We start from the raw sequence: 19,586 nt of genomic DNA, 5'->3' as shown, positions 1-19,586 counted from the left end.
ATCAACTTTGAGCCTGTTGCTGGTGAAGCCCGGCCAGGGCCAAGCGTGGAACCCCTAGGCCGCGGTGCCGAGAACCCGCCGAGAGATCGAACACCCTGGAGCGGTCCACCCGGAATTCGTTCCGGGACCGCCGGCGGCCTCGCGCAGCTCCCCCGGGATTTGCAGACGACCTCCTTTCTGGGTTGGCCTGTTGTCCCGGTAACGCGGGAGTCGCCCCCCCCCCCCAGCTCCGGTTCCCGGGACCGTGCAGCGCGGGACAGAGCCGGCCACCTGCGCGCGTCATCATCATCGCCGCCCGGGCCCCGAAGCACCTCTGTCATGAAGCCCAACTTTTCTGTGCGGCTGAGGGTTTTCAACCTCAACTGCTGGTAAGTGTGCCCGGGCGTAGGCGGCGGCCTCGGGGCCACCTTCCTGTCCACACTCGCACATGCCTACGAAGGAAGCAGGCCTTCTTCAGCCGAGCCACGACCCTGCCCTTCCCGAACCTCCGAAGTCCACATCGCCTAGAGCCTGGCCAGAGCTTGGGTGGTGGCAGCCAGAGCCGAGATGGTGGCAGCAGTCGCCTCCCCAAGCCTGTCCCTTCTCTCTCTTAAAAAAAAAAAAAAAAAAAAAAAAAATATATATATATATATATATATATATATATATATATATATATATATATATATATATATTTGTGCATTGGTGTTTTGCCTGCACTTATATGTGAAGGTGCCAGATTCCCTGGAACTGGAGTTAAAGACAAGCTGTGAGCTGCCAGCTGGGTGCTGGGAATTAAACCGCTGAGCGGTCAATCCATCCTCTCTCACCCCCACCCCAGCACACCCACCTTTTTTTTTTTTTTTTTTTTTGGTAGGGACATCCCCTACCTGAGCAAGCATAGGGCCGACCGCCTGAAGCGCTTGGGAGACTTCCTGAACTTGGAAAGCTTCGACCTGGCTCTACTGGAGGAGGTGAGGTGTTGTACGGCAGGCTAGGCCGGAGGAAGGCAGCAGGGGGCGCAGGAGGAATCTTCTGCCTGGGATGAAGTTCAAGCAAGTGTCCTTCCTCGCCTTCTCCCTCAGGTGTGGAGTGAGCAGGACTTCCAGTACTTAAGGCAGAAACTCTCGCTCACCTACCCCGATGCACACTACTTCAGAAGGTGAAGAGCTGCATCCTCAGACCAGGAAGTTCTCCTCGCTCTGATATTCTTGTGCGCACCTTCGACCCTCTTCCTTTGGGTGTGAGAACAGCAGGCCGTTCTGCATTTTCTTGCAAGGGCTGCTGTCTTAAGCTTTGTTCTGGGGCCGATCTTAGCATTAGAGAGAAAAGTTGCTGATCGAAGCTGGGTGACAAGGGAGGAGAAGAGGCCTGGGTATTCCCCTCCTGGCTTTTCTAGTTATTAAGCAAGACTTGGTTTTCAGCGGAATCATTGGCAGTGGCCTCTGTGTGTTCTCCAGACACCAAATCCAGGAAATTACCCAGCACGTCTATACCCTCAATGGCTATCCCTACATGGTAAGGTCTCTCCCGTCTCCCTGCTAGAACAAGCTAGATGCAGCCCTCCCGGGGGCCTCGGCAGGAGGCTGGCAGTGCCCTGAGTTCCTGTCTTCTCTTGCCTGCAGTTCTATCATGGAGACTGGTTCTGCGGGAAGGCCGTGGGGCTGCTGGTGCTCCAGCTGGGTGGAGTGGTGCTCAATACCTACGTGACCCATGTGAGTGAAGCTGGCTTAGACCCTGGGACAGGCCGCCCAGTGCTGCGGTAGGGAGGAGCCTGCCTCTGCTGCCTGGGGGTGAGGCATGAGATCAGAAGGCAGCAGTGGGCAAGGTTCACCCGTTCTGTGCCAAACTCCATGCCAAGTGACTTAGACAACCCCTGGGGCTCGTAATCTTACCTGAAATGTCACCTGTTCCTCTTTAGCTACATGCTGAGTACAGTCGGCAGAAGGACATCTACCTAACTCACCGTGTGACCCAAGCTTGGGAACTGGCCCAGTTCATCCAGTGTGTGAGCCTGGGCTTGACAGGGGCTGTGGAGCAGGGACTGGCGTGGGGTGGCCTTAGTGGGGCAGCAGGTTTCATCGAGAGGGCAAAGAGTAAGGGAAGAATTTCTTCCTTGCCACCCTGCCCCGCCCCAGCCACACATCCAAGAATGCAGATGTGGTTCTGTTGTGTGGGGACCTCAACATGCACCCCAAAGACCTGGGCTGCCGCCTGCTGAGAGAGTGGACAGGGCTTCGTGACGCCTATGTTGAGACTCAGGACTTTAAGGTGAGAGCTCCTGCCTGATGGTTCCCCACCCATACCCACACTTCTTTGGACCTCCCCGCCTCTCAGTGTCCCAGCCACCTGTTTCCCCAGGGCTCTGAAGATGGCTGTACCATGGTACCCAGGAACTGCTATGTCAGCCAACAGGACCTGGGACCATTTCCGTCTGGCATCCGCATTGACTATGTGCTCTACAAGGTCAGGTTCTTTTCCCCAGCATGCTTTTCTCTGTTCTCTTCCTCTGTCCCCAGCCCATGTTGATCTTTAGATCAGCTGATGGAGTCTTGGGCCACCAGTGGCTGCAGAATGGGATAGTGTTGGCTGGTTCTCTGGGAGACTATAAGCTTCTCTGTGTTCTCACTCTTCCTAGGCCGTTTCTGGGTTCCACATCTACTGTAAGACTCTGAAAACCACTACAGGCTGTGACCCCCACAACGGCACCCCGTTCTCTGACCACGAAGCCCTCATGGCTACTTTGCATGTGAAGCATGGCCCTCCTCAAGAAGACCCCTGTCCTGCCCACGGTGAGTCAGTCCTCCCCTAAGCCCTTTCTTCTTCGAGACAGCCCCAGCCTCCACCCTGACCCTCCCCTGCTCTACTGTTCTCCCTTGTTCTAGGACCCCGTGAAAGGTCAGCACTGATCAGTGCGCTGAGGGAGGCGTGGACAGAGCTGGGGCTAGGCATGGCTCAAGCCCGCCGGCGGGCTGCGTTCGCCGGCTATGTGACTGTTTGTGGCTTGTCCCTCCTGGTGTTGCTCTGCGTCCTGGCTGCAGGAGAAGAGGCCAGAGAGGCGGCCATACTGCTCTGGACACCCAGTGCGGGACTGGTGCTGGGGGCTGGCACGGTCTACCTCTTTCACATGCATGAGGCCAAAGGCTTATGTCGGGCCCAGGCTGAACTCCAGCATGTTCTGAGAAGGGAAAAGGAGACCCAGGTGCTAGGCTCAGAGCAGCAGGAGGGAGACAGAGCTGAAGAACAATAAAACTTACTTAACACTCTCTACGTGTTATTTCCTTTTCCTTGCAGAGGCGGCGATAGGAACTGAGGGTCAGCTGTGGGATAGGACCTGAGGGTCAGCGGGCTCACTGCCGTGGGGACTTTAGGGCATTGGCTCATCGTTCTTGCACATTCCCACCTCCCAGCTGCACAAAGCATAAACCCTGCTCATGGCCATAACACTTTTATTGTAAACAGCAAAGGCGCAGCCCTTCGATGGTGTCTTGCTTAGAGGGCAGGGAAGCAGCTGAGCATCTTCTATCCCTGGGCCCCTGTCCCTAAACTCATCTCACTGAGCCTTCGCTCTTCCTGGAAGCGGATGAGGGCATCCCGCTGGTTCACCACATCCAACAGCTCCCTGAGGACCTGGTTCTCAGACTTACGATCAGCCTCTGTCTTCATGGTTTCTGAAGGGAGAAGATGAGGCTTAGAGAACAGAGACCTGGGCAGGGGTCCTGAAGAGAAGATCAAGCTAACACAGCCTGTGTTGTTTCCAGGTTTGCCACAGTGGTTTTTGTTAGCACTAGCACTCATGTTAAAGGAAATACTGCACAGAAGCCCAGTTGTGCAGGCTGGATAGGAGGGACAGTGGAGGCTTGGGAGTCTCGGCAGGACATAGGCCAGAGGACTGTGTTACTTGGTCAGTATTCAAGGTCATGAGCTAGCCCACAGACCTTCCCGATTCATGTAGCCCCGCAACTCCTGGTCCAGCTGCCTCTGCTTCTCTTCCAGGTCCATCTCCCGCACCCTGTGGAGAGCAGAAACGGCAGAAGCACAGCTAGACAGGGTACTCCCAGGGACTGGACCTGGCTTCCATACCACATCGCCACCCTTGGCCTTACGTGATCATGAGCTCAGCCTCTTCAGTCACGAGGCTGTTTCTCTGCTGAATGAGCTGTAGCAGCTGTTCTAGCCAGAGTTTCTTTTGCTCCTCTGGAGAGCCTGACCAGAAAAAGAGAATGGAAGTGGTCACAGGGTGACAGGATCCAGGGGAAATCAGGCTGTTACAGGGGGCTGGCTGTGGGGCATATCTGTTGGGCCCCCCAGGGATGGCTGAGGGCTGAACATGGTACCAAGGAGCCAGACAGATGAAGGTAGCACGTCACCTCCCCCATCTTTACTCACTGCTCTGTCTCCTCAAGGCCAGCTCCACCCTCTTGCCTTCGGTCTCTAGCTCTCTCACGGCGGCCTCAATCTCATTTAGTCTTCGCTGGATGGCCTGCAGGTTATAAGACAGGACGCCCTGGATTGCTCAAGAAGGGGGCACTGGAGGTGCTCTGAGCTCAGCCAACTCTGACCCCGTCAGAGCGCTGGTGCCTGGGGCTTGCCTGGGGCTCACCTGGGCCTTGCAAAACCTCTTCATCTCCTCCTCTTTGGCACGGCGCATGAGGGTTCGGCACCAGGTCGGATACTTAGTCATAGTGCCTGAGTTCTTGGCCAAGGTCAGCAGAGTCTGTGGGAGGGTAGGGCCTGTCAGCAGGGAGGTCTGGCCCCTGGTTAGGAATGGAGGAAACTGGAAGGGTGAAAAACTGAGATGGAAATGGGTACAACTGTGGTAAACGAGATAAAGACTTAGAGGCAAGTCAGTGACACCAGGTGAAAAGACATTCTGAGCGGAGTGTGCAGGCTATTGGTGCTTCTGTGGCCGGGGCACAAAGTATCTGGCGGAGACAAAGAAGACAGCTGGCTTCCTGCCACCTACCTGCTCCAAGTGTGGCTCCAAAGGTACTTCTTCCTCTGCCTCCTCTTCCTCCTCTTCTTCCTCCTCCTCACTGGGAGGGGGACTCTCTTCAGCCTTCTCTGTGGCCTCAGGAACTGAGCAGAGGAGAGGGAGGTATGGCTTGGGAGTCCAGTGAGCTCTGGTTCGACTTTCCAGAATCCCTGTGGCAGAAGTCCTAGTACCCCTCCTCCCCACAGCCTCCCAGATGAGCACATCGGAAGGGCACCTACTTTCTGGTGCTTGGACTGGAACACCCCAGCCAACAAAGCTTTTCTCCAGAGCCTGTTGGGCCAAGGCCCTGCAGCTCCGTGGGGGCTTGGCAGGAGGCTCCACTCCTGAGTCCAGGATGAAGTCCAGGGAGGGCAGCTGCAGGCGTTCTAAGCTGGAGAGGCGGATCATCCGACGGGCAGGCTGGCTGGGGCTTGGGACCGAGCTGACCCTCTCCATGGGAGGTGCAGGAGTGGAGGGGCCAGGCTGTATGCTGTTGTCATCTGATATAGGGAGATCCTGGAAAAGCCACCTTACGGTCAGCTCATGGACCCCATCTAGTGGACACTGTCAGGCAGTGCTCTGGATGCAAGTATCCTTCAGTGGAGGACAGCGAAGTCCACTGACCTGGGGAGGCCTGCCTCTTCCCACATCCCATCACACACAGTTTTATTTGTTTAGTTTTAACCTGGCTCTCTAGACTTCCGTTGCTGTCAGCCTCCTTTTGGTCATCCTGGGGTAGGTGTTGGAGACAGTAGAAAAAACCTGGGAAGGGTAGGTTAGGCCTCAGCCCACTGTCCAGACACTCAGAGGGAAGATGGAGGCCGAAAGACTGGCTTAGCGGATTCCTCAGGACTCCACGCCTAACGCTTTGGAGGGGTCTGAGAGACTGTGTGTACCCATCGCCCAGCCTCCTCTCCCTCCCCCAAGCTCTATGTCCCCAAGAAACTGCCAAGCCCCAAGTCCCTGTAGCATCGCCCAGGCCCACTTACCATCTTCTAGGTGTTGCCCGTAGCCACCTGGCCACAGCGTGGCCTCGCAGGTGTGGCAGCAGAAGCAGCTCCGGTGGAAGAAATGGCCGTCCACACAGAAGCGTTCCAGTAGATAGAGGCGTTTCCCGCAGCGTTCACAGAGGTCCTCTGCCCCCGCCTGCACAGACCCCTAGGATATAGGATCAGCTGGATCCAAAGCCAACTGCCAAGGTCTCCCATTCCCCTGGAGCCCCTTTCTAGCCTTTTAGGTCTGCAGGGCCCTGGACTTTACCTGCTGGTGTTCGGGTGGCAGTGCCGGGGCTGCGCTGGGCTCAGAGAGGGGTGTCTCCTCAGTACATGGAGTCTCAGCCTCTACCTAAGGAGGTCATTCTCAGGTAGTGTGAGCAGGGGAGTGGGTGTGTACAGAAAGGAAGGGCTGGCAGGGAAGGGAGTAAGGCTAGACAGGGAGACAGGATCAGGGCTGTAGAACTGGCAACGGGGGGGGGGCGGGGGGGAGGCGGGGGGAATACAGGACAGAGCAGAGAGATGGGAGGGAGCAGAGAAACAGTACTGGCCTACCCTCCCCTGGGTCTGCATTTACCGGCAAGGAAGGCTTGTCACCAGCTTCCTCCCCATGGTCCTGCAACAAGTTCAATGACTGTGAACATAACCCGAGCCCAGCTCTCACCCCTTACCTAGATTGTAGTCCCCATCATGCCGGGAACACTGGACACCCTCTCTCCTGCCTCAACCCTGCCTAGGCTCCTCACCTTGGCCCGGGTCCGTTGTAGGGTCCTCTGGAGTTTGCCAAGGAAAAGGATAGCACTGGAGGTTCCAGAAGTCTGGCTGACAAGGCCTGCAGGCAGAGGCCAACTGTTAGCACTGTAACCTTTATGTAGCCTCCCTCCACCCTCAGGTGGCACCTCCTCCCCTCCTCCTCCTCCCTCTCCTGCCCACCTACCCTCCCATTCACCTGAGCGCTGGGGCACGCTCTTGAAAGCACTGTGGAAGTGGCTGAGGTAGGCGATGAGGCCCAGCGGGTCACTGCCTGCCACTACTGCCTGTGCAGACAACACTGGCGTGATGCCCAGCTCGTGTTCTGCCACCTTCAGTGCCCAGGAAGTGGCTTCGAGAGCTCCCATGCCCTGCAGCTCTGACGGTTCCCTGTGGGGCATCAGACGGGATGCCAGTGAGAAACTGAACCTTGCTCCATCAAAGGAGACAGGGAGGGAAGTTAAGACCAGCAGGAGACAAGAAACAGCAAAGGATGGGGGATGGGGGCAAGGGCATGAAGGCTGGTTTGCTGGTGGTTAGCTACCACTGTGTCATTTTGGTGTAGCGCTCCCCCCCCCCCAGGCTCCCTGGCCACATGTCACACATACATACCTAACACAGCCCCTTTAGCTCATAGGGACAGGCCCTCTTGGTAGGACTGACACACTTCCCCTCCCATCCCCCCAGGAGCAGCAGGGATGGCCTGGCTGGGGAAGGGAGTTGAGTGGGGAGGATGAGTGGGGATTCTAGGAGGTCTGGACTGGTTCCCTGTAGCTAAGGTTGCCTTCAGGTTTACAGTGATCCTCCTGCTTCTGCTTCCCAAGTGCTTTGACTATAGCTGCATGTCACCATACCCTGCAGTAGTGTCTGTCTGTCTGTCTTTCTGTCTCTCTCTCTCTGTGTTTGTGTGTGTGCTGGATTAAAGTGGGGATTTCACTCATGCTAAGCAAGCGTGCTCCGGCATTGCACTCCAACCCCAGGGTTCCACAGCTTCTGACTTCTTTAAAACCCTTCCAGGCTGATGGGCAGAGCCTCTAGGGAGGTGGCATGTCAGGTGGGACTCCCGGGGCTGCCAGCTCCTGCACAGAGCTTACCAGGCAGCAGAGGGAAGGGAGAGCTGGGCATGGGGAGAGGCGCAACTCACAGCAGGCCAGGCTGTAGGCGGTGCACCAGGGCGCACAGAGCTAGCCCGTCAGCCCACGAGGAGGAAAAGTCGGTGATGTGGACTCCAGGAAACCCCGCTGTCTGCTCCTGACACCAGTGCAGGAGTTCCTGGGTGCCTGCTGACCCTGGGAGAGCAGAGCCGTGCTGTACCTAAGGCTCACGCCTGCTGCTGCATGTGCAAGAGCTGATGCTCAGGCCCAGCAGTGCCCAGTATGCCCTTCTTGACATACAGTTGGGCAACAAAGAGCGACCACTATAGCCACATAAAAAGCAGGGCATAAACAGGGCCAGGGGAGCTCGGAGGCTCAGGAACAGGTGGCTGGGTTTATACCCACTGCTGCAGGGACGGCTTGGGAGAACAGCATAGCACAGCTGTGGCTGTTCAGCACCGACCATGCTTCCATCACTGCCACACAGCTGCTGCTCTGTGGCCCTGCTACCCCACCCCCACTGAACCCCAAAGCAGCTACCAAACCAACTTCCCAGTGCAGGGCTCTGTCCCAGCACTGTAGCACGCCGACTGCTACAGCGCCTCGATGGCCGGTGGAAGGCAGGCCTGCTCACCTGCGCTTGTCTTCCCTGAATCTGTCTTGTCACTCCTCCTCTGCACATGCTCCTTGTCCATCACGTCATACAGGTCTTGCACCTGAGGCAGCTTTCTCTCAGTCTCAAGGCAGCTAAGCGTGCCCTCTCCTCCCACCCCCCAGCCCTTGGGGAGGAGCCTGCCTGTGGTAGGACTGACCCCAACTGAGTAGGGAAGGACTGGCATGGAAGGAGGAGTTGATCTGGAGACATGGGCAGGAGGGCAGGGGTAGAGTCTGACCTGCTTGGGGGTTACAGCCCGGAGATTCAGGTTGGGGTATCGGGTGGCAGGGTCCAACCCATACTGGGCTGCATTTCGATGCATATTCTCAGGGGATGTTTGTGACAGAAGCTGGTACAAGCTCTCACTATTGGTGGTGGTGAAAGGCAGTGGCACAGACAGGAGGGGGCGCTGTCAGCACCCACCCCTCAACAGCTGCCGGGCCTCTCATGCTGTCCCACGCCTCCATCCATTCCTTCACATCTCCTGCCCGCTCTTCCTGACCCTTGTCCCAAATCATGCCTGCCCTGCCTGCGCTAACTAGTGTGCGAACCCAGGTCTCACCGTTCAGCCAACACCTCCAGGGGTTCGGCACCCTCTGCCCACCGTTTCACCATCCAGGCTGCATCGAAGGCTGCCAAGAAGCCCCGGGCCACTCCAGTGCCCAGAGGCCAGAAGGGCTGCGGGGTATGAAGAACAGGGAAGTACTCAATGAGAATCCAATGGGTATGTCCCAAGTCCAGAGGTCTTCGATAAGGGAAGGCTCTTTTCCACCTCAGACAGCTTTTACCCTCACAGAGCAGCCCCTACGCTCCTCCCATAACAATCGGACTTTACACCCCACCCCAATAAGAGAGCTTCCTCTGGAACCGTGGGACCCACATGCCTCCTGAAATGCTCACCTCCACCAGGCAGTCCCCTACCAGCCCCAGCAGCAGGCGGGCACCATGCTTTTCCTGCACGCGAGAAGAACTCTCTGCCCGCATCATGCTGGTGAAGTCAAAGGCTGCCACATCGGGCCGCCCACGTGCATCCTGAGCAAACTCTAGCTTCCCAAGCTTGCCGTGTGTGGCAAAGTCAGCAGCCGCCCTGGCAAAGCGCTGCAGAGCCTCGGGGACCACATTGGCACTGCCCAGCAGCTGATCGGTCTCCGGCAGGTCCTACATGCCAAGAGAGCAGAAGGTGAGGCCTCTGAGGACAGCCACGTGCCCAGCGCCACACATCATTTTACAGATGACTCATCCCTGGTATAGAAGGTACACATGCTGAGGCCTGGGGGGGCGCTGAAAGCTGGGCTGGGCATAGAGTCCCAGGAGCCTGCCTCCCGTACGCAAGTCCCTACCTCAACACTGTCCCTGCTGCGGAGGGTCCTGAGTCCTGCTCTGCCAGGAAGCCCAGTGTCACTGCTGTCCTAGACTTTGTCCTATACACGACTTGCAAGGTACTTGTGCAAGCTCTTAGCATAGCACTTAGTACACAGAAGGAAGGTATCCAGCTATTTCATCCACGCAGTGCACACATATTAGGTGCTTAACTACTCATCAGGCTCCATCCTGAGAACTAACACCCAGCGAGAGGAAAAGAGACAAAAACACCTCCTGTTTTGGAGCTCACAGTAGGTACCACATCTGTAAGTTTAGCCCAGACTAGGATTCCTACTACCACATACATTCAGGGCACCAAATGCTGCTTCACAGTGGAAGAGGCAGGAGAGGATGGGTCCGTCCATATCCGGGGGTAGACTGTGTCCAGCACAGCGTCCTCCCCCGAGGGCCCAGTTCCTACCTGGCGCAGCACGCCCAGCCGCAGCAGGCACTGCTTCTTGGCTGTCATCACAAAGTAGTGGGTATCATCCTTGTAGTAGACAATGTTCTCCAGATCAATGCCTGGGGGAACAAAGCAGAGGACAGGAGCTGAGCCTTCAAGTGACGCGTCAGATACTGCCTCTAAATGGCCATGCCACGGCTGACCTCTGCGAGCCGAAGCCAAAGCTTTGGCTGCAGGAAGTGTTCCACACCAAGATCTGGCAGCACAGAGGGCCATCTGTCTTGGCCCAGGAGGCTTGGCAGTTAGGAGCAAAGAGGGGAAATCAGGTGGAGTGACAGCTGGGAGGCCTGTATCACTTTGGCCGCATGGCAGCCGTGTAAAGCCAAAGTAAACATGGCATCCTCTGGAATGCCACTTCCGCTTTCCGCGTACATCAGCCTTATACTCCGGCACGAAGGAGCACAGCGTGAAACACCCAGGCATTTAAGAGACAGTTCTAGGATCTTTCATACCAAGTGAATGGCTGCTTGGTCCCTGGTGAGACCTCAGGGATGGACAAAAGTGGGGTTCCTTGGACCAAGGGGAGGCCTGAGAGGCAAGTGGGAAACATTCCATAGTAAGGCAAGAGAAGGGAAGGCCTTTGAGGGTGGGCCCTGACCTGTGGCTTTGAGCAGGCTCTGGAAGAATTTTTGGTTGTAGATCCGGGCTACACCACTGATCTCCAGCACCTGTGTCTCCTCCACCGTGCGCCCATTCACAAAGTTTGCTGTGATGCCGATGGCCAGTTTGCCACGCATCTCTCGGATGGTAAAGCCTAGCAGTAGGGGGAGGTGGGGATAACATTTCTAGGAAGGCTCAGGGGAGTCTAGGATGCTGGCTTCTATCTATCTATCTATCTATCTATCTATCTATCTACAAGGAAGAGTGTTGGTATAATGTTCTTGTGGAATGTATACAATTTACCTTGTTCATTCTATCTGGACATTGCATTTGTGATGCTTATTCTAAGCATCACCTGTCTCAAGTTTGTGTAAACATGCCACCATTTGTTCTCTGTATTACCAATAAAGCAACCAGCCAGTGCTGAGCTATGGGGAGAATAGGGTGGGACATCCTGGTCCGGAGGGGAGGAGAAAGAAGCCAGTGGGAGGAGTCAGAGAAGAGAGATCAGAGAGGAAAGGACTTGGAACCACCAGGACTAAGATATGATTAAAAGCAAGTATAATGTGGGAAATCTGAATGGGAGGAAGCTATGTGGGCCTGGAGGTTCAGGATGGAGTAATTATCGCCCAGCATTGTGCTCTAGGTTAACTAAATACATCCTAGTCTCTGTGTGGTGATTTGGGTATACAGCTGGTTTAGGAACAACTGCTGTTTAACTAAAAGATAATTCAATAATAAATATTAATAATCAACAAGAGAAAAAGATCACTCACCTTCAGGGATGAATTTACCCCCTGCAGCCGAGATGAGGACATCAAATTCATAGTTGGCCAGTTGAGCTGGGGGATTGGGCTGGAGCTGGGCACGCCAGCCACTCCCTGAGACAGAGAGTATGAGAGCCACAAAGGTGTGGAGGTCATAGGGGCCCTACACTCCCAGGTCAGGCTAGAGAAACAAAACAAATTCGTAAAGGACTCCAGTCTGGAAAGCGGTGAGGGGCTGTTTAATAGAGCACACCTTCTCAGCAGCCAAGGAAGACAGGCCCAGGAAGGCCACACTCTTCCCATCCTGCTCTTCCCATTTGCATGCTGTCTGAGGCTAGGGCAGCCTCGCTGTCAGGAAAGGCAGTCAGCTGCCCCCCACCCAGAACTGCACAGATCTCTCTTTGGTGGGTAGTGGTTTCCAGGAGCACAGAAGTACTTACCTTTCCTGGGAGGGGGCTGCAGGCCGGTGAAAGTGATGCCCCAGTGAATTTCCACCCCCAACAGTAACGCCACCTTCAGCAGAAGCAGCTGAAGCTGTCGGATGCCTGCAAGTGAGACAGCTGCTGCCTTGCCTTGTCCTGCTGCGTGTGCTTTCAGAGCTAGAGGTTTCTAAGAGACCACAGCACCTATCTATGGTCACACAACCCTGAACACACCTGATATCATCTGAGCTCGGAAGCCAAGTGGGTTACAGTATGATAAAAAAAATCACTGTCCGTTTTACAGACGTCCGAGCCTGGTCTTAAAGGTCACCCGGTTAAAGTGACTCGTGTTCACTGTGCCTCTTGGCTGGCCCTGAAGTCTCCCATTGGCCCAACTCTAGTCTCAGACCCATCCACCACCCAAGGGACACCATGAAGCTCTTACTGATATGGTCCAGGGTACCAGTGCAGAAACGCCCGTAGAACTTCTTGGCCCCAAGTGCCCGAAGGTCATGGATGGTGAAGGGCCAGAGGTGGAGCACATTGTGTCGAGAGAACTTGGTACGCTTCTCCACAAGCACCACTCGGGCACCTAACAGCGCCAGCTCGACGGCAGCCCGAAGTCCACAAGGCCCAGCACCTACCACCAGGCACTGCAAAACACACACGGGAAGGCGTGTGTAGCCTCCTATCTCCTCCTCACCCCCCTACTGCTCACCCAGCTCCCAGACTCTATGTATCTACCTTGGTGTTGGTACAGGCTTGGCCTTGCTGGTACACGGGCTGGCCTGCTCTCTTGTCCAACTTGGCCCACAGTGACTTGGCACTCCAGTAGTTGAGCTGGGCCTTGATCTTGTGATACTGGGGTAATCCCCCGCCAGACTCCACTCCCAGGGCTCTACAGAGCCCCTCAAAGCTGCTCAGCACATCCTGGCAAAGCTGCGCCTGTACAAAGCTCTCAAAGTGGTTATGTGCTGGGTTGGTGGGGGTTGGTGAAGCCATACAGGGCCCCCCACTGACAAGAGGAGCAGCTGGGCAAAACCCAGCGCCTGTGGAAAGAAGAGAAGGAAGGGAGACTGGAGGGAGGGAAAAGGAAGTGGGAGGAGCCAGCAGGGCGGGCTGGTGTCACAAGGGAACTCAGGGTCCACCTCTGATTGGCTATGCTCCAGTCCTTTCCCACGCCAAGATCTGCCCCCGAGGCAGCAGCTATCTCTTATCGAGTAAAATTCACCAAATTTGGGGATGAAAAAGGCAGTAGTCCTGGGTACACAGGGCACAAGGACGCTCTGGGAGCCTCCCGTCCAGAGATTCGGCAGCCACCGTGTGGGAACTGTAGTGGGCGTTCCCTAGGTCCTGAAAGTAGGACGTGGGGGAGTTTCTCAGCGGGCTGCCGGGGGTGGGGTGGGAGGTTTTTCTTCTTGTAGACATCAGGAACTAACACTGCGAGGCAACTGCAGCTGCTTGACAGGCACACTCCCATTTCACCCAAAGGCCTATAAGGCAGCGCCCTTTGGCGGGCCTAGCGCCACGCTGGGGTGTGGGATGTGCCTCTCACCCGAGGCAAAGTTCTTTTCCACGTGCTCGCCTCCTGACTAGGGGCAACAGTCTGGCCGCGTAGGTTCCCCTTCCCTCCGAGCAAACTACTCTCACAAACAGCCTGAGACGGTCGCGACTGTCTTCAGGATGCGACAGAGGCGCGAGACCATCTGACTCACTGTGGTCAAAACATTTCCCCTGCGATCTTGTCTCGAGCTCCAGAACGGGCTGTGGGAAGGGAGGGGGGGGCGGCAGCAGCTGGGCTCGCCCCTACGGAGGGCCCGCGCGTCTAATCGACCCCTAGCTTCACTCCCACGGGCCATGTGTGTGCCCTCCTAGGAATCTCTACAGAGACAAGGCCTCTCTTTGTACCCCTTTCCTTCCCTCCAGCCCACACGCGGCTGGAGGGCTCTCGGAGGGCTTTCTCACGCCGCGGCCGGAAGGGATGAACAGCATTAGGGGGATGGGCTGCTCTCAGTGCGGGGGAGGAGGCTTGGGAGGGTGGGAGTCAAAGTGGGGGCTGATCCCCGAGGGCCTTTCTCTCATCCCCCAGCAGACCCTCCTTTGCCCGCGCGGCAGAAGGCAAAGGTTGCCTACAGTGGGTCACTAGGACAAGAGCGGCTAAGTCTTCAAAGAGGGCAGAAGTCTCGGAAGTGGGTCCCTGGGGGTACAAGCGTCCTCTGCTGAAGGAATTAAAAGAGGTTCCCGGCTTGGAAATACCAGCACAAAGGATGTGCCATGGGTGGAGCGTCCGAAGGGATGGAGAGCTGGACCCTGGGCGGCAGGGGAGAGGCGCTCCCAACACCGCAGACAGCAAAATCTGCACAAAGCGGCTGATCCGGGGAGGGCCGGCAGGGGGACCCGCCAAACCAGCCACGCGTGGCTCCCTCGCCGGCACCAACCCCTTTCCCCGGAAGCGCTCCCCACCCCCAGCCCAGCGGGCCGGAGCGCGCACTGCTGGCACCGCTGCACTACTTACCCCGCGGTTCTGGGGCTGGAAGAGCCGCTTCCTGGCGGAAGGGTGTCCTAGGGCTAGGGCGGAGGAAGGGGTGGCACAGGGGAAGCAAGAGATGCGGGGCGGCGGGAGCCGGGGAGTTCCGAGGAGTCCGGACCGCAGCGCCAGCGCAGAGCACAGCGGAAGGCTTGCCCGCACCTCATTACCGTGCAGTCCTCCCGGGACAGCCTGGGCCCCGCCCACGCCTGCAGGGTGGTGCTGTAGGGCGTGGTTCTGCCTGGACTTGGGACTGCTGGGGTCCTCCAGACGGTCTGGCCCCACCAGGACAGGGAGAGCAGGGACCTCCGTGGCCATGCCGGAGTCCGCCCCGGTGGTACCAAGCTGTAGGCCACTTCCAAGAGCCGGCGGAAGCCATGCTGGCGTCCAGCAAGAAGTTTGTCGGAGTGGCAGGGTCCGAGGGTGGCGCCAGATGTACGCGCTCTCTTCACCTCTCCCACCAAGAAATCTACAGCCCCGGCACCACTGAGGATCCAGTTGCGGGGTCCATCTCTCCTGGGACAGGTCGGCTGGCTTCCAAGGCTCAGGCTAAGGACAAAGCCTAAAGTCCTGGTCCGCCACTTTCAGCCAGGTACACAAAGTAAGGGAACGAGGGAGGGGTGTGTGTGTGTGTGTGTGTGTGTGTGTGTGCTCAGCTAAGAAAGGCAGAATGGGAGGGGTGTGTGGAAGAGCTTCAAGGTTCAGAACTAAAGTGAAGACTCAGGAAACTGGCAACGCAGAGAAAACTTTGGACTCAAATTTTTAGATATTCCCCATTAAGAAACAGTAGCCAAAGGGAAAGGAATTGTCCAAAATCAAGTAGTGCTAGTTAATAAAACAGCAGTTCTCATTTATTGAAACAGTGTTGACAGAACCCATTTTACTGAGAAGTTACCTGAAGGTCAAAGGCTTCAGGACCGCACAGGTTCAACAAGCAGTGGCATAACTGTTATCAAACCCACGTCTCTTCTGGATTCCAGCCTACCACTATTAATCCTTGTGACAGAAATAGAGTCTGGCATCATGAGGAAGTAAAATTGCTACACCAGAGGTGCTTAACCTAGGAAGAAATTGCTACATCCCTCTCCTTGAGGTTCAGGGACCAAAAAGAGCTGAGGTCCAGTGCCTGGCTTTTGATGTTTGTGTTTGAGTAAATCATTTTGCATTTTGTCCAGAGACACTGGGATACCCAGTAAATCCTGAACAATCCCAGCTGCACTCCCAGCTGCAGCTGATAAGAAGGCAGAGAGAGAAGCAAGAGGAAATGCCAACTCCCTGCCAGGAGAGGCCAACAATTCAGCCAGGTCCCACTCAGGAAGCAGGGGGCAGCCTCTGAGCTGGGCCCACTTGAGCTCTTGAGTGTGACCTCATTTGGCTAGGAACGAATTTGCAGAATGTCAGCCACACCCACACTTAAACACACAGTGTAAAGATGCTCTGAAGAGCCCACTGTAAACGGGCTAGCAGGCTTTTAGTACCATTCCTTTCCCTTTCATTAGCAGATGGGCGCCAGCAACCTACTGTCTTGTTTACAAAGGCCCGGCCTCCCTCAGACACTTTCAGTTGCAGCTCTCCAGGGTGATGTGGCCCTGTGAGCAACACATTATAAAGACTGTCTTTAAAAAGATCATAGAACAAGTTCCCCGACTCTTAAAAAACCTGCTGACCTAGAGTTGCCATTGACGCTACTTAAAGACACACAGAGCAGCAGAGCTGTGGGGAGCACAAATCCAGAAGATCTGGTCAGATTCCTGTACCAGGCCTAGTGTGACTAGGAATCACCACATCTCAGTCTTCTCATCTCTAAATGGAGGCATTTCAATGACTCAACTTCCTTAGCCGATTTCAGGCCTGAGTTCTTATTATTCAGTGTTGCTGATCCTCAGAAATGTACAGGATTTTTTTTTTCTTGTTAGATTCTTGAGTTATGATCCACAATTACACATTTATATGAGCTAAAAGTAGCTTAGCATAGTAGCTGTCATAGTCATACTGACTAGTTTATATTGGACCAAATAAAATAAATGACCTACACATGAAAATTCCGTTCTAAAAGAAACCCATTCTAATGGCTCACTTACAGAAAAAATTGCACCAGCAGCTTCTTAGGTTAAAAGTCCCAAACCACTAAGGACAGGATCCTCTTTTTTTTTTTTTTTTTTTTTTTTTTTTTTTGTGCGTGGCCCAGACCCTGTTCTGTCTTTCTTCCTTATCTCACCTCCTAACCCCTGATCTCCTGGGCGTGGAGCCAGAAAACAAGCCTCTTAACACTACAGGAGACATCTGGCTACAATATGAAGCTCAGAATCTTCAGCTCTCGCCGGCCTAGCCTAGAGTCAGTACAGCACAGAGAGCCACAGTTCCTGGTGTAAAGTAGACATTGAACCAAGTAGCATGTCATGAATTTTAGAGATGGTGGCTTGATCAAGACTAGAGGGTCTGGAGGGGCCTCTCCTAATTTTGACTTGAATGCTATGAGTCAGATAGTGAGCTAGGGCAACTTTTCAGGCTGAGGAATCAGCTGCCCCTGGGCCCTCTGGCAAAACAAACAAACAAACAAACAAACAAGCAAACAAACAAAAAACAGCTGGGAGTGTATTGGTCAATAGGTAGGTAGGCAGTGGGGCAGGGTGGGAAGTAGGAAGTGAGAATGCAGAAGGAGGACCCAAGAGGAAGCTGGGTTGGAGATTTTAGTCTAGGTGCAGAGGGAAATTGCAGAAGGAGTTTAAGCCATAACTAAAATAATACGTTCTATCCACTTATCGAGGCATTCTGTTTGTTGCTAAGGGGACAGCAGTGAAATTTGATGGATTACAACCTTCTACTGAAGAAAGATGCTGTGTAGGGGAATTAGAAATTATAACTCATGGCAGAGTCTAGACATAGGGACACAACGTACAGTGAGGACAGGGACAGGACAGAATAAGAAGATAGCTTGAGGCAAAACTGATAGACCTTGGTGAGAGGATGCCCTGTGAGACAGAAGGTGTGTATGCGTGCAAGTGTGTGTGTGTATCTGTGCAGGGCCTCATTAAGAATCACTCCCGGCTGGGTGTGGTGGCACACGCCTTTAATCCCAGCACTCAGGGAGGCAGAAGCAGGCAGATCACTGTGAGTTTGAAGCCAGCCTGGTCTAAAAGTGAGTCCAGGACAGCCAAGGCTACACAGAGAAACACTGACTGGAAAAACCAAGTGTAAGTAAGAGAATCACACCCGGGTTGAGGGTGTAGCTCAGTTGGAAGAGTTCTTGCCTGACAAGGAGAGAAGCCCTGGTTTAATCCAGAACATCATGGGAAAACTGTAATCTCAGCACCTGGGGAGGCAGAGGCAGATGGAGTGCTGTGAGTTTGAGGCCAGCCTGGTCTGCAAATTGAGTCTAGGACAGTCAAGGCTACACAGAGAAACCCTGTCTGAAAGAAACCAAAACCCAAAACAAAACAAAAAGAAAAAACAAAACATTAAAGCCATGTTCCAGGACAGAAGATTTATGTCCCTTTTTTTGTTTCTGTTTGTTCGAGACAGGGTTTCTCCATGTAACAGCCCTAGCTGTCCTGGACTTATTTTATAGACCAGGCTGGCCTTGACCTCATAAAGATCTGCCTACTTCTGCCTCCCAAGTGCTGGGATTAAAGGCATGAGCCACCATACCCAGGTAAAAATATAATTAATTTTATTTATGTGCTTTGGTGTGAAGGTATCAGATTCCTTGGAACTGGAATTAGTTTTAAGCTGCCACGTGGGTGCTGGGACTTGTACCCATGTCCTCTGGAAGAACAGACAATACTCTTAACCACTGAGCCATCTCTCCAGTCAAAATTTCTGTCCTATGTGTGCACATTTCTTTTCTTCTTCCCACACTGCACTTTATAAAAAGTTATTACTCTCCAAACTAAAAAAAAACAAAAACAACAACAAAAAAAAAAAAAAAAAAAAACAAAAGCCAGAAGTCCTTGATAGTTCAAGATCCAACCTCCTCCCGCTGAGTTAGGGTTTCTTCGTGTAACCTTGGCTGTCCTAGACTCACTTTGTAGAGCAGGCTGGCCTTGAACTCAAGAGATTCACCTGCCTCTGCCTCCCTCCCAGAGTGCTAGGATCCCAGGCATGCGCCACACGCCCAGCTCCTACATTTTATCAGAAATCTGGTTGAATGAGCTTTAGTTTAAAAATTTGTCTAATGTGAGACATTTCAGGTGAGAATTACCTGCTAACTAAAGTCCCTGTTGCTAAGTCATGCCTAACGACTTTGAAACAAGGTAATTACAGAGACACCAGCTTCACTCAGAGATCAGCCCTTCCTCCTTGCACAAGGCAGGTAAGGGAGATTTTGTTTTAGAGTTTATTCCTAGTTAGCAAGGGCAAAGGGTTTTCTTAGATTTCATGAGGATTTAGGCTGAAATTTAGAAACTGAAGATAAAAACTTAGCTTAATACTTATCTGGCCTGGCAAGGTGGCATATACCTATAATCCCAGTACTCAGGGAGGCAGGGGCAAGCAGACCTCTGTTAGTTTGAGGCCAGCCTGCTCTACAAAGGGAGTCCAGGGAGCCAAGGCTACACAGAGAAACCCTGTCTCAGAAACAACAAACAAACGATACCTAAAAACAAAAAAAAAGCAAAAAACAAGACAAAAAACCTCCAAATCAAAATAACTTTACTTTGAAAATAGAAAAAAGAAGAAGAAAAAAATGCCAATTTACAGAGGTAGTTAAGGCATGTCCACCTTCTGAGTAATTTTACCTACTTGGTAATTTTGATTAATAGCAAAAAGTTAATACTAGTATTATTAAAGTGACAGCTGATCTCTTTCTGTAAGAGACTGTAACTCTGAATTTATTTAAGTTTTTGACTCTGTGCCAACCTTTCAGACACAGACCTCTTTTAGTCTCAACCTATTTTTGTCAATGCAGTGTAATGCGATCAGGAAGGCTTGGGCTGCAGTTCTGGCCTGGTCACATCATGGCTTTGAGTCACACATCATCTCTCTGGGCCTCACTGTTCTCA

At 53.9% G+C, this 19,586-nt stretch overlaps 2 protein-coding genes across 5 annotated transcripts; one reads left to right on the top strand and one right to left on the bottom strand.

The window, feature by feature from the left end:
* Nucleotides 1-5: 5 nt before the first annotated feature.
* On the top strand, nucleotides 6-3,245 carry Smpd2 (sphingomyelin phosphodiesterase 2). Of its 2 annotated transcripts, none has more exons than XM_060373379.1 (10): nucleotides 6-368; nucleotides 857-953; nucleotides 1,065-1,141; nucleotides 1,440-1,497; nucleotides 1,605-1,694; nucleotides 1,901-1,983; nucleotides 2,118-2,250; nucleotides 2,341-2,445; nucleotides 2,618-2,771; nucleotides 2,865-3,245. In XM_060373379.1, exons 1-10 carry the CDS (start codon nucleotides 319-321, stop codon nucleotides 3,227-3,229), a joined length of 1,212 nt encoding a protein of 403 aa, XP_060229362.1. In that variant the 5' UTR covers nucleotides 6-318; the 3' UTR covers nucleotides 3,230-3,245. The 2 variants fall into 2 exon arrangements, with proteins under 2 accessions (XP_060229362.1, XP_021504327.1); XM_021648652.2 differs by having other exon boundaries at nucleotides 7-368; nucleotides 1,404-1,497.
* A 166-nt stretch (nucleotides 3,246-3,411) lies between these two features.
* Mical1 (microtubule associated monooxygenase, calponin and LIM domain containing 1) lies at nucleotides 3,412-14,734 on the bottom strand. Of its 3 annotated transcripts, none has more exons than XM_021648663.2 (25): nucleotides 14,575-14,734; nucleotides 12,804-13,108; nucleotides 12,505-12,712; nucleotides 12,078-12,182; nucleotides 11,647-11,751; nucleotides 10,869-11,024; nucleotides 10,229-10,329; nucleotides 9,346-9,603; nucleotides 9,008-9,123; nucleotides 8,684-8,810; nucleotides 8,425-8,506; nucleotides 7,841-7,985; nucleotides 6,896-7,086; nucleotides 6,693-6,778; nucleotides 6,524-6,562; nucleotides 6,215-6,298; nucleotides 5,944-6,100; nucleotides 5,640-5,716; nucleotides 5,194-5,470; nucleotides 4,946-5,058; nucleotides 4,583-4,696; nucleotides 4,369-4,462; nucleotides 4,086-4,185; nucleotides 3,918-3,991; nucleotides 3,412-3,650 (listed from the first exon to the last, which is right to left on the bottom strand). In XM_021648663.2, exons 2-25 carry the CDS (start codon nucleotides 13,059-13,061, stop codon nucleotides 3,502-3,504), a joined length of 3,216 nt encoding a protein of 1,071 aa, XP_021504338.1. In that variant the 5' UTR covers nucleotides 13,062-13,108; nucleotides 14,575-14,734; the 3' UTR covers nucleotides 3,412-3,501. The 3 variants fall into 3 exon arrangements, with proteins under 3 accessions (XP_021504338.1, XP_021504336.1, XP_021504339.1); XM_021648661.2 differs by having other exon boundaries at nucleotides 5,944-6,112; nucleotides 14,575-14,733; XM_021648664.2 differs by lacking the exon at nucleotides 10,869-11,024 and having other exon boundaries at nucleotides 5,944-6,112; nucleotides 14,575-14,733.
* Nucleotides 14,735-19,586: the final 4,852 nt, after the last annotated feature.

This window comes from Meriones unguiculatus, chromosome 20 (assembly GCF_030254825.1).
Source record: "Meriones unguiculatus strain TT.TT164.6M chromosome 20, Bangor_MerUng_6.1, whole genome shotgun sequence".
NCBI lineage: Eukaryota > Metazoa > Chordata > Mammalia > Rodentia > Muridae > Meriones > Meriones unguiculatus.
Note: the sequence above shows the minus strand (reverse complement) of the source record. Positions and strands in the feature narration are given on the sequence as shown.

Excerpts from the sequence above, each read along its gene's own strand:
- Smpd2 (XM_021648652.2), top strand. The coding sequence starts at position 319 with ATGAAGCCCAACTTTTCTGTGCGGCTGAGGGTTTTCAACCTCAACTGC. Across the intron at positions 1,498-1,604 it reads TCAATGGCTATCCCTACATG|TTCTATCATGGAGACTGGTT; the intron begins GTAAGGTCTCTC and ends TCTTGCCTGCAG. Across the intron at positions 2,772-2,864 it reads AGACCCCTGTCCTGCCCACG|GACCCCGTGAAAGGTCAGCA; the intron begins GTGAGTCAGTCC and ends CCCTTGTTCTAG.
- Mical1 (XM_021648661.2), bottom strand. The coding sequence starts at position 13,061 with ATGGCTTCACCAACCCCCACCAACCCAGCACATAACCACTTTGAGAGC. Across the intron at positions 6,563-6,692 it reads TACAACGGACCCGGGCCAAG|GACCATGGGGAGGAAGCTGG; the intron begins GTGAGGAGCCTA and ends AACTTGTTGCAG. Across the intron at positions 4,697-4,945 it reads TGGAGCCACACTTGGAGCAG|ACTCTGCTGACCTTGGCCAA; the intron begins GTAGGTGGCAGG and ends ACCCTCCCACAG.